Source organism: Hemicordylus capensis, chromosome 3 (genome assembly GCF_027244095.1).
Source record: "Hemicordylus capensis ecotype Gifberg chromosome 3, rHemCap1.1.pri, whole genome shotgun sequence".
NCBI lineage: Eukaryota > Metazoa > Chordata > Lepidosauria > Squamata > Cordylidae > Hemicordylus > Hemicordylus capensis.
In genome coordinates, this window is record NC_069659.1 from 329283030 (window position 1) to 329296380 (window position 13351).

The 13351-nt window shown below is 45.4% G+C and overlaps 1 protein-coding gene across 3 annotated transcripts in view; it reads right to left on the minus strand.

Moving 5' to 3' along the window:
* The window catches only part of PPM1L (protein phosphatase, Mg2+/Mn2+ dependent 1L), a 312849-nt gene extending 300537 nt beyond the window's left edge, over positions 1–12312 (minus strand). Inside the window, exons 1-2 of one of the 3 annotated variants that reach the window (XM_053307876.1) lie at positions 12186–12312; positions 10089–10828 (exon numbers count right to left, since the gene is read on the minus strand). In XM_053307876.1, coding sequence (XP_053163851.1) covers positions 10089–10487 — 399 coding nt within the window. In that variant the 5' untranslated portion in view covers positions 10488–10828; positions 12186–12312. The other 2 variants (XM_053307875.1, XM_053307877.1) reach the window with 2 other exon arrangements.
* Between the last annotated feature and the right edge of the window lie 1039 nt (positions 12313–13351).

Genomic DNA, 13351 nt, shown 5'->3' on the forward strand with positions numbered 1-13351 from the left:
GGAAGTAAAAACAAACACACACATATGATATAGAAATGTTTAATCCAGGCTCACAAATAAGTGTATAAAAGTTTGGTTCAGGCTCCTAACAGAACGTAGGGCCAGTAGGCCTGAACAAGATTGTTTAAGAATGTGAGGCCCCTCGGCCAAGAGTTAGCAAATACCAGAGCTTGACAAGAGATACTTATGTAGCCAAGGTCCTGAGACAAATTCCCCACTCAGCAGAAAAAGAAACATAGCTGGCACCAGAAGATACTGATAAGGAGTAGGGAGAGTGGACAGGCCAAACAGTAGCTCATGTCCAAGGCTAACTGGAACCACATGAAAACATCTGTTCAATTACAAGGACATGTATTGTAGGATTGACTGATTTGCTTGCTTTTAAAAATCTATATAAACTAGCAACTGCATACCTCTGGGGCGCTGTGCCTGTCAAACTTTTATTTTTACTTGTACTGTGCCTTCATGATCATGAATAAAAAACTTATTTGAGCACACACCCATCGTTGAATTTGACTCAATTGTGTCAGGAAAAGAGTTCTATTGCGGGAACCATGTCCTCTTTAGTTCAGTAAGATGCCCCATTCTCTATCAAATCTGATGAAAGGGTGAAAGCAAGGAACTGAATTAAATAGGAGGGCAAGGTTCCAGAGGATTTTCCCTTAACACATAAACAAACAGGTTTACGAACCATTCAGTACGGGGTGGGGGGGGAGAGAAAGCAGAATCTTTGTTTCAGGTATTTAAAAAAATAATCAGGCATCCAAAACACAATTATAATATAAACTATTAAAAAAGAATTTAGAATTCAGAAATTGAACATGGGAAATTTCTGTTTTGCTGATCCTATCCATCTGATTAAACTACTCCATTAAAATCGCCCCCAACAAGATCTCGCAATCCAAATTTTCCAGCAATTCTCTATTAAAATGTAAGAACACTGGGAGAAAAAAATCCTTTCTATCCTACTTAACTGGAATAAACCACAATCTGAGGCTATTCACACAGGCATGCAAAGCCAGGCTAAAGGAGCCCAGCCCAGTTTTGCATCTGCGTGTGAACCGCTGGGGTTGCTCCCGATCCCAGCAGCACCACAGCGGCAAACCCACCTACAGAGCCTCCCCTCAAAATGGGGTTAGGAGAGCGAGTGCTCTCCTAACCCTGTTTGAGCGATTGTGTGTCAGCCACTGCTGGCAGACTCGGGGAGGAGAGATCTCCATAATGCACCATGCACTTGCATGGTGCATTACTGGAGCTCGGCGGGGTGGCACATCTTAGCACCCCGACCCTCAGAGCTGCTGGCAGGAGCCGGTGCTCATCTGGGTGGCGATCCACACGCCCAGGGACGTCACAAGGATTGTCTGCGGGAACGTAAGCATTTTGGGGCCTCCTTCCCACAAAAAAGGGGAACCTCTTTCTCACTGCATGTGAGAAGGGGCTCTCTGTATCTCACTTCAAACGCTTGTTTCAGATTGTGGTTTATTTCAAGTAACTAGTTTATAATAAAACAGGATTAGTCAGTTTGGACATCATGACAAATGGTTTATTTTAACCTAACTCAGAAGCAGATGGGGGAGCACATACTCTCAAGTTCAGGTATGTCGTGCAGGGTCATACTACAAGTATGAGCTCTGTAAGATATTCCCTTCCGGGGATGGAGCCGCTCTGGGAAGAGCAGAAGGTTTCATGTTCCCTCCCTGGCTTCTCCAAGACAGGGTTGAGAGAGATTCCTGCCTGCAACTTTGGAGAAGCCACTGCCAGTCTGTGTAGACAATACTGAGCTAGATAGACCCATGGTCTGACTCGGTATATGGCAGCTTCCTATGTCCCTATACTTTACCTGAGGTCCCAAGTGATGTCTGAACTAGCCCATAAGCTTCTTGTCTAGAATGGATACTTCTCTGTTGACACACAATAACGTACCCATGTGGAGATCTATGCAGCTTGTGTTACAGCTAGATCAGGTAGCAAGCTTTTACACATGCAACAAACTAGCATGCCAGGAATTCATGGCCCAGGAATCTGCTCTGCTGGCATGCTAACACTGTACAGGTAGGCATGTTGACCCAGGTGAGATAGTACACTGACTGCACGTGTCACTCACCACTTAGGTAAGTTTTGTTCACACTTGAATTACGTTTAAACTGGACCTAGGTGAATTTATTTAAAATCTTCTCATGGCTGCGATCCAAGGAGCTGCTTAGGTAGGGCTGCACAGCTTCAGCCTTCCAGGTGTTGCTGGACTACAATTCCCATCATCCCCAACCAGTGGCCCACAGTCAGGGATGATGGAAATTGTAGTCCAGCAACAACTGGAGGGCCAAATTTGCTCTATGGTTGTCAACGCTCCAGAATTGGACTGGAGTCTGAAACAATCTCCAGGGACTACTGAAAGCAATCCTGGAGATCTTAAGAGGCTTCATATTATCACAGTATGAATTATTATTATGATAACAATATGAAAAAAATAAGCCAGGGCCTTTCATTTGTAAGGCCCTGGCTTAACTAGTTGGCAATTTGCTCTCCTTCAGGCCCAAGCCTAAACTGGCCTAACTACTAAGCAAGGCAGAGTAATCAAGGTACTTCCAGCTTCTGAAAAAGGAAAAGGAAAAAGTACTTTCTTGTCCTCCATAGAGCATAATTTGGCTTTCCAGATAACCCTTTCCACATGTCAGTTATAACAACTGACATGGTTATTTTCTTGGCCTCTGAAGTCAAGTCAGCAGAGCAGCCACTTAATAATCTCAGGATCTTTACAATAATTGAGGTACACTACTCCAACTAGTTATTAAACCTCATTTAATATATTTTTCCCTATTTGGGTATACAGAAGATAACACAAACATCCACTAAACGATGATCAAGGGGTGGGAAAACTAAAAATATTTTGCTCTTTATAAAAGAATTCATTGTGCTGGCTTTCTGCCCACACCCCTCCCAAATTGTTCAAATAAAGAACGCAAATGTTGACAAAAGTAACGCTTACACAAATTGGAGGATTTGAAATGTCAACCACACACACCAGGTACTTCATGCTCTGCTAATGCTGTATATTTGCTTTTATGCAAACATTGGTTTCCACCCACAAAAGAAACAAAGGAAAAGAAAACCACTTATGCCTAAAGCACTTAGAAAAAAAGGGCAGACACTTTGCTCTTATAAGAAAGATGAGCCACACAGAACTATTTGTATTTGAAAAGTAAACAAGAGGCACTATTCAGCAAAACCAGTTTATGAAAGACCTGTAGAAACCTCATTAGCAATTCTAGAATTCCATACTTTAAAATATCTTACAGTATCCTGAAATAAGACGAAATGATTGCAGACATGATGATCATGCAGAAAGTTAATATGAAGTATAGATCTGAAAATCAAACACCTCTCATATAATAGGCAAGACTGATAGACCTGTGCAAGACCTATCTGATTTTTGACACTGTACATGAAGCAAAACAATAGTTTGCCACCTACATGCTGACTCTAATCTGAAATTTCTGCAGTACATATATTACCTATTTTGACATCTAGAAACTGGTGAGGTCAAGGCATAAATGTTTTAAAGAAAATAAATAAAATCATTGTAGCAAAGTTTAAACTGATTTGAAGAATGGCAGGCTTCAACTATTATGTTACAACTATGCACATGTATCCCTGATTGATTATACTTTTGAAATGGCATAGACTTACTAGAGGTCACTACAGAGCACTGGAGGGTCAAACTAGATGCAAGATTAGAGATGTGTAAATGCAAGTCAGGCAATGGCAAACTTCCACCTTATCACTTGTCTGTGATACATCAAGAACATTCACACAAATGATGCTCTCTCACACACACCTAGAATAGAATAAAATAACCTAGCAGCTGTCTCTATTTCAGCCATCACAAATACAGAAGAGACCTGCCTTAGCCTGGCTTCTAACAGCCAATTCAGAACAACCAAGGCAAGACTCCTGAGGGAAGCTTCAGTACCACCACAAAGAAGGCTCTGTCCCACATCAGAACTTACCATATTTCAGACTTCAAACAGTAGTAAGCTATGAAAGCACAACTCCACTAAACACAGACACAAAAATTAATCTACAACAAGTGGGCCCAGGAGCAGAGCATCCGCGCCTCTAGCTGGGCCCAGCTGTACCCCTACCCCATGCCGCCGCACTCTCACCCTGGGGGGCCATAGCCAGGCTCTCCCACCACTGCCGGCTCTCTCCGCCTCGCCATCGCCACTGCCTCACCTCGGGGGGCTAGGGCCAGGCCGTCCTGCTGCCGTCATCTCCCTCTGCCTTGCCATTTTCCTCCTCGGGGTGGCGGGGCTGTGCCCACCTCCCCACTCCTCCCGCCGCCCCAACCGGATCCTAGCATGCACTCCTCCCTCCCACCCTTGCAGGGGTGGGGCTTGCAATATCCCCACACATCCTCCCTGGTCCATCTTCAAGAATTAATAATATAGATGCAGATAGAACCTAAAAGAGATGGTGCTACTCCAGTACTTTAAAATTGGTCCCTTGGTATACGAAATAACTACGGGGGCTGAAGCAGTGAGGTAGATGGCTGAAGCGCAAGTGGAGGAAGACTCGACTCGAATCCAAAAGATTATAACATAGAGCACATTTGAAGATCTATACTCTGGCAATACGGGTGGCAAAGAAGCAATTATTTTCAGCCTGTATTGCTTCCGCAAGTTCACGTCTAGCAGAGTTGTTCAGGGTTGTGAGAGAGCTAGTAAGTGCCCCTTCTCCCTTGATTACCCGCTACTACCTACTGTGATGTGTTTAATGAGTTTTTTGTGGATAAAAGCTCTCATATTTGGGCTGATTTGGATTTAGACCCCATACTTACTGCAGTATCTGAATCGGAGGTGTATAGTGACTCCTCTTATGTGGTCAGGCTGGATCAGTTCCAGTTTGTGACTCGCGAGAATGTGGACAAGCTGATTGGAATGGTGCAGCCTACCACCTGTTCTCTTGACCCTTGCCCAACATGGATTATACTATCTACAAGGGGGGTTGTTGTAGAAGGCCTAGTAGAGATCATAAATGCCTCCTTGCCTTAAGGAGGCAATTATTAGACCTCTTTTGAAGAAGCCTGCGTTGGATCCCTCAGAGTTAAGCAAATATGGAGTTAAACAACTACAGCTTAGGCCCTGGGTATTTAAGATAATGTTTTCCTGACCAAGAGCCCCACCGCCTGTTAAGATCATCTGGAGAGGTTCATCTGCAGTTACCGCCAACTTGTTTGGTGGCTACTTGAGGATGGGCCTTCTCCGTTGCTGCCCCTGTACTTTGGAATGTGCTCCCTGTTGAAATAAGAGCCTCCCCATTTCTGGCAACTTTTTAAAAGGCACTGAAGACACATTTATTCACCCAGGCTTTTAATCAGCTTTATGGTTTTAATTTTTAATGTTGGATTTAAATGATTTTAATGTTAATGATATTAATGTTTAAATGATTTTAATTGCTTAATTGATTTGATGTTTTAAACTATTTTAATTGTAAACCGCCCAGAGACGCAAGTTTGGTTGGTATAAAAATATGTTAAATTAAGTAAGTAAGTAAATATAGGCCTGTCTCCAACCTTCCGTGGTTGGGTTTCTTTCAAAGCTAGGGGGAACATCTCCCTCCCTGAGTGATGAATTCACTAGCCCCTGGACCCAGGAACTTACACACACCTCAGCCAAATAAATCGACCAGGAGGGGCAAGGATCAAGCAAACAAGATGACAAACTTATACCACAGAGAACTCTATCCACCTCCTATCATGAACCTCCACAAGCTCAAACATATCCCAAATGACATCACAAGACTTTACCTCCAATTTTGATCCACCTGTTCTTGATGGAATCACATTTCCCCAGAAGGAACAGGCACATAGTCTGGGGGTACTTCTGGACACAAACCTCTCCCTGGTGTCCCAAGTTAAGGCAGTGGCCAGAGATATGCCAGCTGCACTCATTTCTTGAGATGAATGACCACAGAACAGTAGTACATCTGCTGGCTACCTCCAGACTTGACTACTCCAATGCACTCTATGTGGGGCTGCCTTTGTATGTAGATGGGAAACTGCAGTTGGTCCAGAATGCAGCAGCCAGGTTGGGCTCCGAGTCATCTCGGAGATACCATATCACACCCATCATAAAAGATCTACACTGGTTGCCAATAAGTTTCTGGGCAAAATACAAGGTCTTGGTTAGAACCTATAAAGCCCTAAACAGCTTGGGCCCTGAGTATTTAAGAGAACGTCTTCTTTGCTTTGAACCACACCACCCATTGAGATCATCAGGAGAGGTTAGTCTGCAGTTGCCAACGGCTTGTCTGGTGGCTACTCAGGGACGGGCCTTCTCCACTGCTGCCCTAAGGCTTTGGAACACACTCCCTGCTGAAATAAGAGCCTCCCCTTTTCTGACAACTTTTTAAAAGGCAATCAATACACATTTGTTCACCCAGGCTTTTAATTAGATATTGTTTTAATAGTTTGATGATTTTTAATAGTTTTAATGTTGTTTTATGTTTTAAAGTTGGTGTAATACAACCTTTTAACTTGCTTTTATTGTTTTGCTGTAAACCGCCCAGAGACCTGCGTTTGGGGCAGTATAAAAATATGTTAAAATAAAACAAATACTAGAGACTTTGGTTCAATTACACTGCCTAGTATCAGGGGAAGGTTTCATAAATACAAACTTCAAGAAAGTTTCTTCTCCCCTCCTACCCTCCCCATTTCACCTTTGAAAGCACATACTGCTGTGATTCCTATAACACCTAGAACACAGGAATTCACCACCTCCTTACAGATGGAGGAACTTTTCTAGTACAGCCAGGATCCATTCAGGTTGTTTGTTTTCCCTCTTTGTATCACAATTCTCCCACCACTGCACTCACAGGCAACTGCCCTATTCTCCAACCTGTTCCCAGCTCTGATGTTCTTTCCCCTCCAGGATTTCCTCTTTGGGGAAATCCTCATAAATATGATAATATCTTTTAATTCCAGATGAAAGAAGCCAGACTACCTACCAGTACCTAGTTCAGCATTCCGCTTCAAGATGTAGTGGGCGGTGGGGAGCACAAATCAGCCTTCTTTTCATGAAATCCTCCCCATATTTGCTGAATGTGGGGAGGTGGAACTGGGACTATGCCTGTTAGCTTTGCTCCAGAAGAACCCACTGGCCACACCACCTGGCAAGCACATGCCCTGCTTTCATGAAAAAGTAGCTGTACCTGTGTACACCACACTAGTGGAAACTCTGATCATCCACGAGGTTACAGCCCCCTTTCTCATGACAGCTGAATGTGTGGCAAGTGGGGGAGAGGCCTGAGAAGTGGGTCCAATCCCACTCCCCCCCAATTTATTGAATATGGGGAAGACTCTGTGAGAGGAGAGCTTATGAAACCCCATTCTGTCCACGAGCATGTATTATAGCACAATCCGATGCATGTTTATTCAGAAGCAATGGGGTAAACATGAATTCAGTGGGGCTTACTCCAAAGTGAGTGTGCATAGGATTACAGCCTTAAAAGGGTGGAAACATCCATGTCTTTTTCACTCTTTAACCAACCCGATTCCAAGCACAAGAAGCTGGCTGAGAGATCATTTAAATTGGCTTTCAATGGTCTTGAACATTTTATTCACCATAACCATCTGTCTATAAGTCGCATGCACTGCATAAACTTCCTTGTGATCTTATAAAAAAAATTAAATAATTTTTTCCTAGGTCAACTATAGTCATTAACTAATGCAATTTAACCCTATATGCACAGTATGATCTGGAACAAAACACCAACATAACTTTGGCTATTACGTCCTGAGCCAAAAGCTAAATGCTAGTATTCTGCTTCTATTTATAACATGCTTTGAACCGTAATTTTAAACGGAATACAGACACTGCTCCAGACATGGTTTGGCTAGCCAGTGTAAGTGGGGTGGGTGAGGGAGAAGTGACTGGGAAGACACACAATGGCCACAACCAAATGTTTTTTCCAGCTTATAGTTCTGCCAAAATTTTGAATTTTGTTATCGCTCAGAATGCAATATTTAGCTATATCTCACAGAGACATATTACACCCAATTCAGAGGCAGGGTGTATTTTCTGGCAGGCTAGAGGAAGAATAGGTAGTTTTCAAAAGGGTACTAAGGTACAAATTGTAATACAGATTAATTAGGGGAGCAACCTACCACGGATTTCTCTGGAGCAAAGACACATCAAAATGCAAGAGACCTGCCCAAGGACGCCGCTCTGCTCTTGCACAGTTCACATTCACTTCAATGGGGCTTGCAGATGAGAGCTACAGTTGCAACCCTATGCATAATCATTTGGGAAAAAGCTCCACTGAACTCAATGGGTCCTGCCTGCAACCTTGGAGAAGCCGCTGCCAGTCTGAAGACAATTCTGAGCTAGATAGAGCAGTGGTCTGACTCAGTATATGGCAGCTTCCTGTGTTCCTATGTGGTAGCAAGTATGAACGGCCCCATTTTGCTAAGCAGGACTTGCCTTGGCTTGCATTTGGATGAATGACTTCATGTGAGCACTATCTGCTGTAAGATACTCTCCTTAAGTGATGAGGCCGTAGCTCAGTGGGAGAGCATCTGCTAGCATGCACAAGGTCCCACATTCAATCCCTGACTTCTCCAGCTAGAGCTGGAAAAGACTCCTGCTTGAAACCTTGAAGAGCCACTGCCAGTCAGTGCAGACAATACAAGGCTAGATGGACCAACGCTCCCACTTAATATAAGGCAGCTTCCCATGTTCCTATTTCCAGGCACTGGAATACACAAAACATTCCCTTTCCTCCTCTGAAAACAAAGCATGTCTAGCTTTACAGAAAATCACCAAACTGAATAAATTAATTGATTTTTACACACACAGTGGGCTGCTGTTCTCCAAACAAAATTACAGTGATGCTGATTTCTCGACCCAACTACCCCTAGAAGTGTGGGCTCATGCACATCTCACAGACATTTCCTGGGCAGCAGTCCCACTGAATTCAGTGGGGCTTGCTTTGGAATAACCATGCATAAGATTAGACTATGAGAGGCCATTTCCCCCTAGTGACAAATGCATAGAAAGGTGGCAAGAAAGCACAGCGTACCAGGAGTTATAGGAACAGCTGCTATCCTTGGGGAGCCTAGTTTGTGCTTGATCGCCGTCAGAGCTTTCCTAGCAAGTTTGACTTGTCAGAACAGCTGTAGGAAAGCCAGAGACCCTCATATCATAACACCGCAGCAAATAAAAACAAGAACACATGCCAAGTGCTTCAGCTGGTGTGAAGCATTCTGTTTAACTTTAGCATGATGCCTCCCAGCACCACCTCTGCCACTTCCCTGCAACTCTTCAAACATAAACAAAACTAAACGAAAAGAAAGCCCCCATATCATATTGCCGACTGACCCAACCTGGATAATAGGTGTGCAGCTAGAATGTCATGAAGTCAACCTTTTTGCCCCTCTCTTATGACTGTAAAAAGCAACAACAACTTTACTGTGTGTGCACTGCAAAGACAGAGAGACAGAAACACACACACATACACACAGAGGGAAAGCTAAACACAGCATTTGTGCTGCTATCCAAGGCAAACAGCCTGTCTCAGCAAACAAGAGAGGCTACTGAAAGCAGTGTAAACAAAGAAGAAACTTCTAAGGGTCAGAGAAATAAAAGACAAACAAGAACATGGAGCCATAACTCCTAGTTTGCAGGGGGGGGGAGTTAAGTCAGCTTTCAAACATAAGATAAAACAAGGAAATACCAGGCATCTTCTCCAAACTCTTTACTTTTTTGCAATAAAAATATGTTCTATTGTAACAAAATTATTCATTTAGCTTACAATTACAGTTTCTGCCAAATTCACTATTTAATAGAAACCATCATTTAAGCCCAACAGCTTGGTTACAGGAGCTTACTGTGAGTAAGTTTGTGTTCACAGTAAATACTGTCAGGATATTCTGCCTGTAGTTTTTACGATAGAGGATCTAGCTTTTCTTCGTGTTCTCAAGATGCACCTATTTAAGCCAACACACTCACTGCCCCCCACAAACAGCTGCAAGTTATAAAAAACATTTGGAGCAAAACCCCATCATCCAAAACAAACAGCTTGAAACTTGCCTCTCCTCCGTGCCCATCAAATATCCCAAATATGGAAGGATGGGTCTTGTTCACCAGGTCAGTGATCACTTCGAATCTGTCCTCCATGTGATCTCTCCGGCCTTGGATGGAGTAGACAGCCACATTGTGGTTCTTAAACTCCCACGTCTTGGAGAACTCAGCATCCAGCACATCCAGACCCCCGAGCCGGTCATTCTGCATGATCTCTGCCACCTTGCCCTTCACCATCTTCACAGCATCCCTGCTGGACTTGACGATGGTTTTCACTTCATCCGTATGGAAGAAGTAGCTCCATAGGGCCAGGCTGATGCATAGCAGGAAGAGGGTCTCTGGTCTCAGCAAGAAGTAACGCATGATCCGACCCAACAGAGACAGCAAAGTCATTGTATCCTCTATCATTTATTACAGAGGCAGTGGCTCCCCCCCACACCATGCACCACACACCCTGACGATTGGGATGGGTCTAAAGACAAGGCAGCAAATCAGTGCATGCTCTGGTAATACAAACCCACTGAGGGCAGGGTTAGCCGCTGCCAGAGCTGCTGCCGCCTCCGCCTCGTCCACCACTGCTTCAGGGAGCTCAGTCACAGATGGCTGAGGTGGCTCTGATGTGAAGTCGTCTCAGATCAGCACACGCTCCTGTGCAATCGAGGGCAGCCTTATCTCATCTGCCTCCTGTTCCTGCTCCTGCTGTTTCCCAGAAGCATGCAGTTCCCAGATGGACAGCTGAAGACGATCAGCTGCAAGACAGCAAGCATCAGCACATGAGAGAGAGTAGCATTACACAGCCAGCAGTGAGAGAGCAAGTGCTACTGCAAAGCACTCTCGCAGCCTGGCTGGGGAGAGAGAAGAAAAACAAGTGCAGGCAAGCTAGCACACAAAGAGGATTCTTCTGTCTCCTCGGGCATTCGCTCCCTGTGCCCAGGGATGGCTCTGAAGAAGTAGGGCAGTAAATCAGTTCATTCGCTGCTCATGCAAATCCAGCTAGAACACCTTCTCCTGCTGCTACAGCCCAGAACAGTGCAAGGCAAGCATAAGGGCTAGGAGCAAAGACCGAAAAGTAACATGATGCAAATGGCACAAGGCAAAATGCCCACTGAGAAACTAGGAACAACGAACATCCCAATGGCATTTAGGAGGGAGACATACACGGGCAGCACAACTGGCACCGAACAGAATGGCACATGGTCTGAAGTAGGATCCCAGAGAACAACGGCAGCTGAGGGGAAGCAGACCAGAGCGGCAGGAATAAACCGGGATTGCCAGTCCCTTTCAATGGGCAGAGATGGACGGAGAGAGGGGTTTTTTAAAAGGTCGGGGGTGGGGCGGGTTTATATTGCACTAATATATTCCTGCATGCTCCCCAGAGTGATGCGTTCCTAAAATAAGGAAACACATACTTTAAAACGAGGCCAGTGTCTGGCCATCCCGGGAGGAACGCGACCGGCAGATCGCCTTGCAATCCTGGAGAACACAAGACTACAGGGTCCCACCAGGTTCCAACTGGCGGCCATTCAGCCTTTCCCTTCCCCGATCGCACCGGTCTCCACCACGGCCAGGTCTGCTCCCCTGCTGCTGGTGGTGCTCTGCCTTTTCTTCTGCTACAGTTCAGTGCAACTTTGGGGCATTCCGCTTTGGGGGAAGGGGAGCGGGGCGGGGGAGGCCGGTGGTCTGCTACTGGCACACGGGCGTGAGTTGGCAGGCCACGGGGGGACGGCGTTTGCCAGCAGGCAAACCCGGGACGTGTGAAGAAGGTGCAGCACGGGATGGCGGGGGGAGAGGCGGCTTCCTTCGACCAGCCCCCGCTGTTGCTCCGAACGGAACTGGTGCAGAGATTTACATGCTAGGACTCCCAGCCCCGCCAAGAAAAGCAGCACACCTCGTGCCTCGTCCCCTTTGCTGCAAAGGCTCAGCGCACGCTCCCTCCAGCTGCAATCCCAGGGCCGGCCGCTCTCCTCTCCTGGCAGCCGACACACGCACACGCCGCCGGCTCCTTTGGGCCTCCGCCTTGCCCCAGGGGGCCTGTTGCCACCGCCACCCCCTTCCCGCCTCCCTCTTCCCCGGCTGCTTCCACCGGCAGGGCCGCCCGCACGGTACCTGTCTCCCCTTTTCTCTGGCGCTTGTCCCTCCCACTGGGCTGGGCTCGACGGCTTGCCGTGCCGCCTCTTCAGGCTGCCCTTGCCTACAAGTCCCAGGAGGCCTCGCGCCGCGGCGCTCTCGTATGATTGGCAGGAACCGGCATCACGGATTTCTGGAGCTTGTAGTCTCATCGATTCTTCAGCGCTGGGCTTGTTGCTCTCTTGCGCCCTCTGTCATCAAATTTAGTACTCCGCGCTTGCGAAAGAGAGAGTGGCGGTGGCTGGGTTGAATTTAGGCTTCAGACTTAGTCATTTATTTATTTGTTTTGTTTTGTGCATGTTTTGTTTGGTTTTGCTTTACTTTGCTTTTTTAAACTGTAGTATGGTTTTTGGTAATTTATCTTTTTCACTGTTTTGTAAACTATGCCAAATAGGAGAGGTGGGATATAGATGTATGATTTATTTCATATTTCACCCTCCATGCCTCTCTGAACAGCCTCATAGAGAGAGATCTGTGTAATTCAAAAGTTTTGATATGGCTATATCAAGAGATGCATATTCAATAAAGGATGCATGCCATACCTATTTTGGAATTCTTTTTCAAAATAAGAATTTTGAAATTATTTTGAGGGCGGGTGACACAGAGAGTCCCACAGCAATCCTGAATATTTCAATATTTTCTGGATGGAAAATTGAGAGTAAGAAAAAGTGACTTGCCCAGGGTCCAATGAATCAACTGTCAATTCACATAGGGATTTCTAGCCCACTTTATCATAATGCCTCCACAAAATTTTTCACACCTGGCCTTTCATTCACATCTCCTCCAGAATGGAGATGTGCATTCTCATATCGACCAAATTTACCCCAAAGTCTCTGCGAGCTATCAGGAGCACTTCACACACAATTCGGGTTTTTCATCGTGCATTAGAGCATAGCCCAATTTATATCCAGGGTTAAAAAAAATCCAATATTTGTGTTGGTTTTGTGGGGGCAACTTCAAACTCACAGTAAAGCCTCGTAGAAAACCCACGGTAAAGCCTGCTGTCTGGAAAAGCTCCAAGTGGCTAACAATTCAGTAAAAGCACAAAACCCAGGACATTGTCTGAGGGCGCATAATACAGCCACCTTGCTGAAGAAAATCCATGCAAACTAGGCAAAGAGTTACTTTTTACTGTGGTGTCTCTC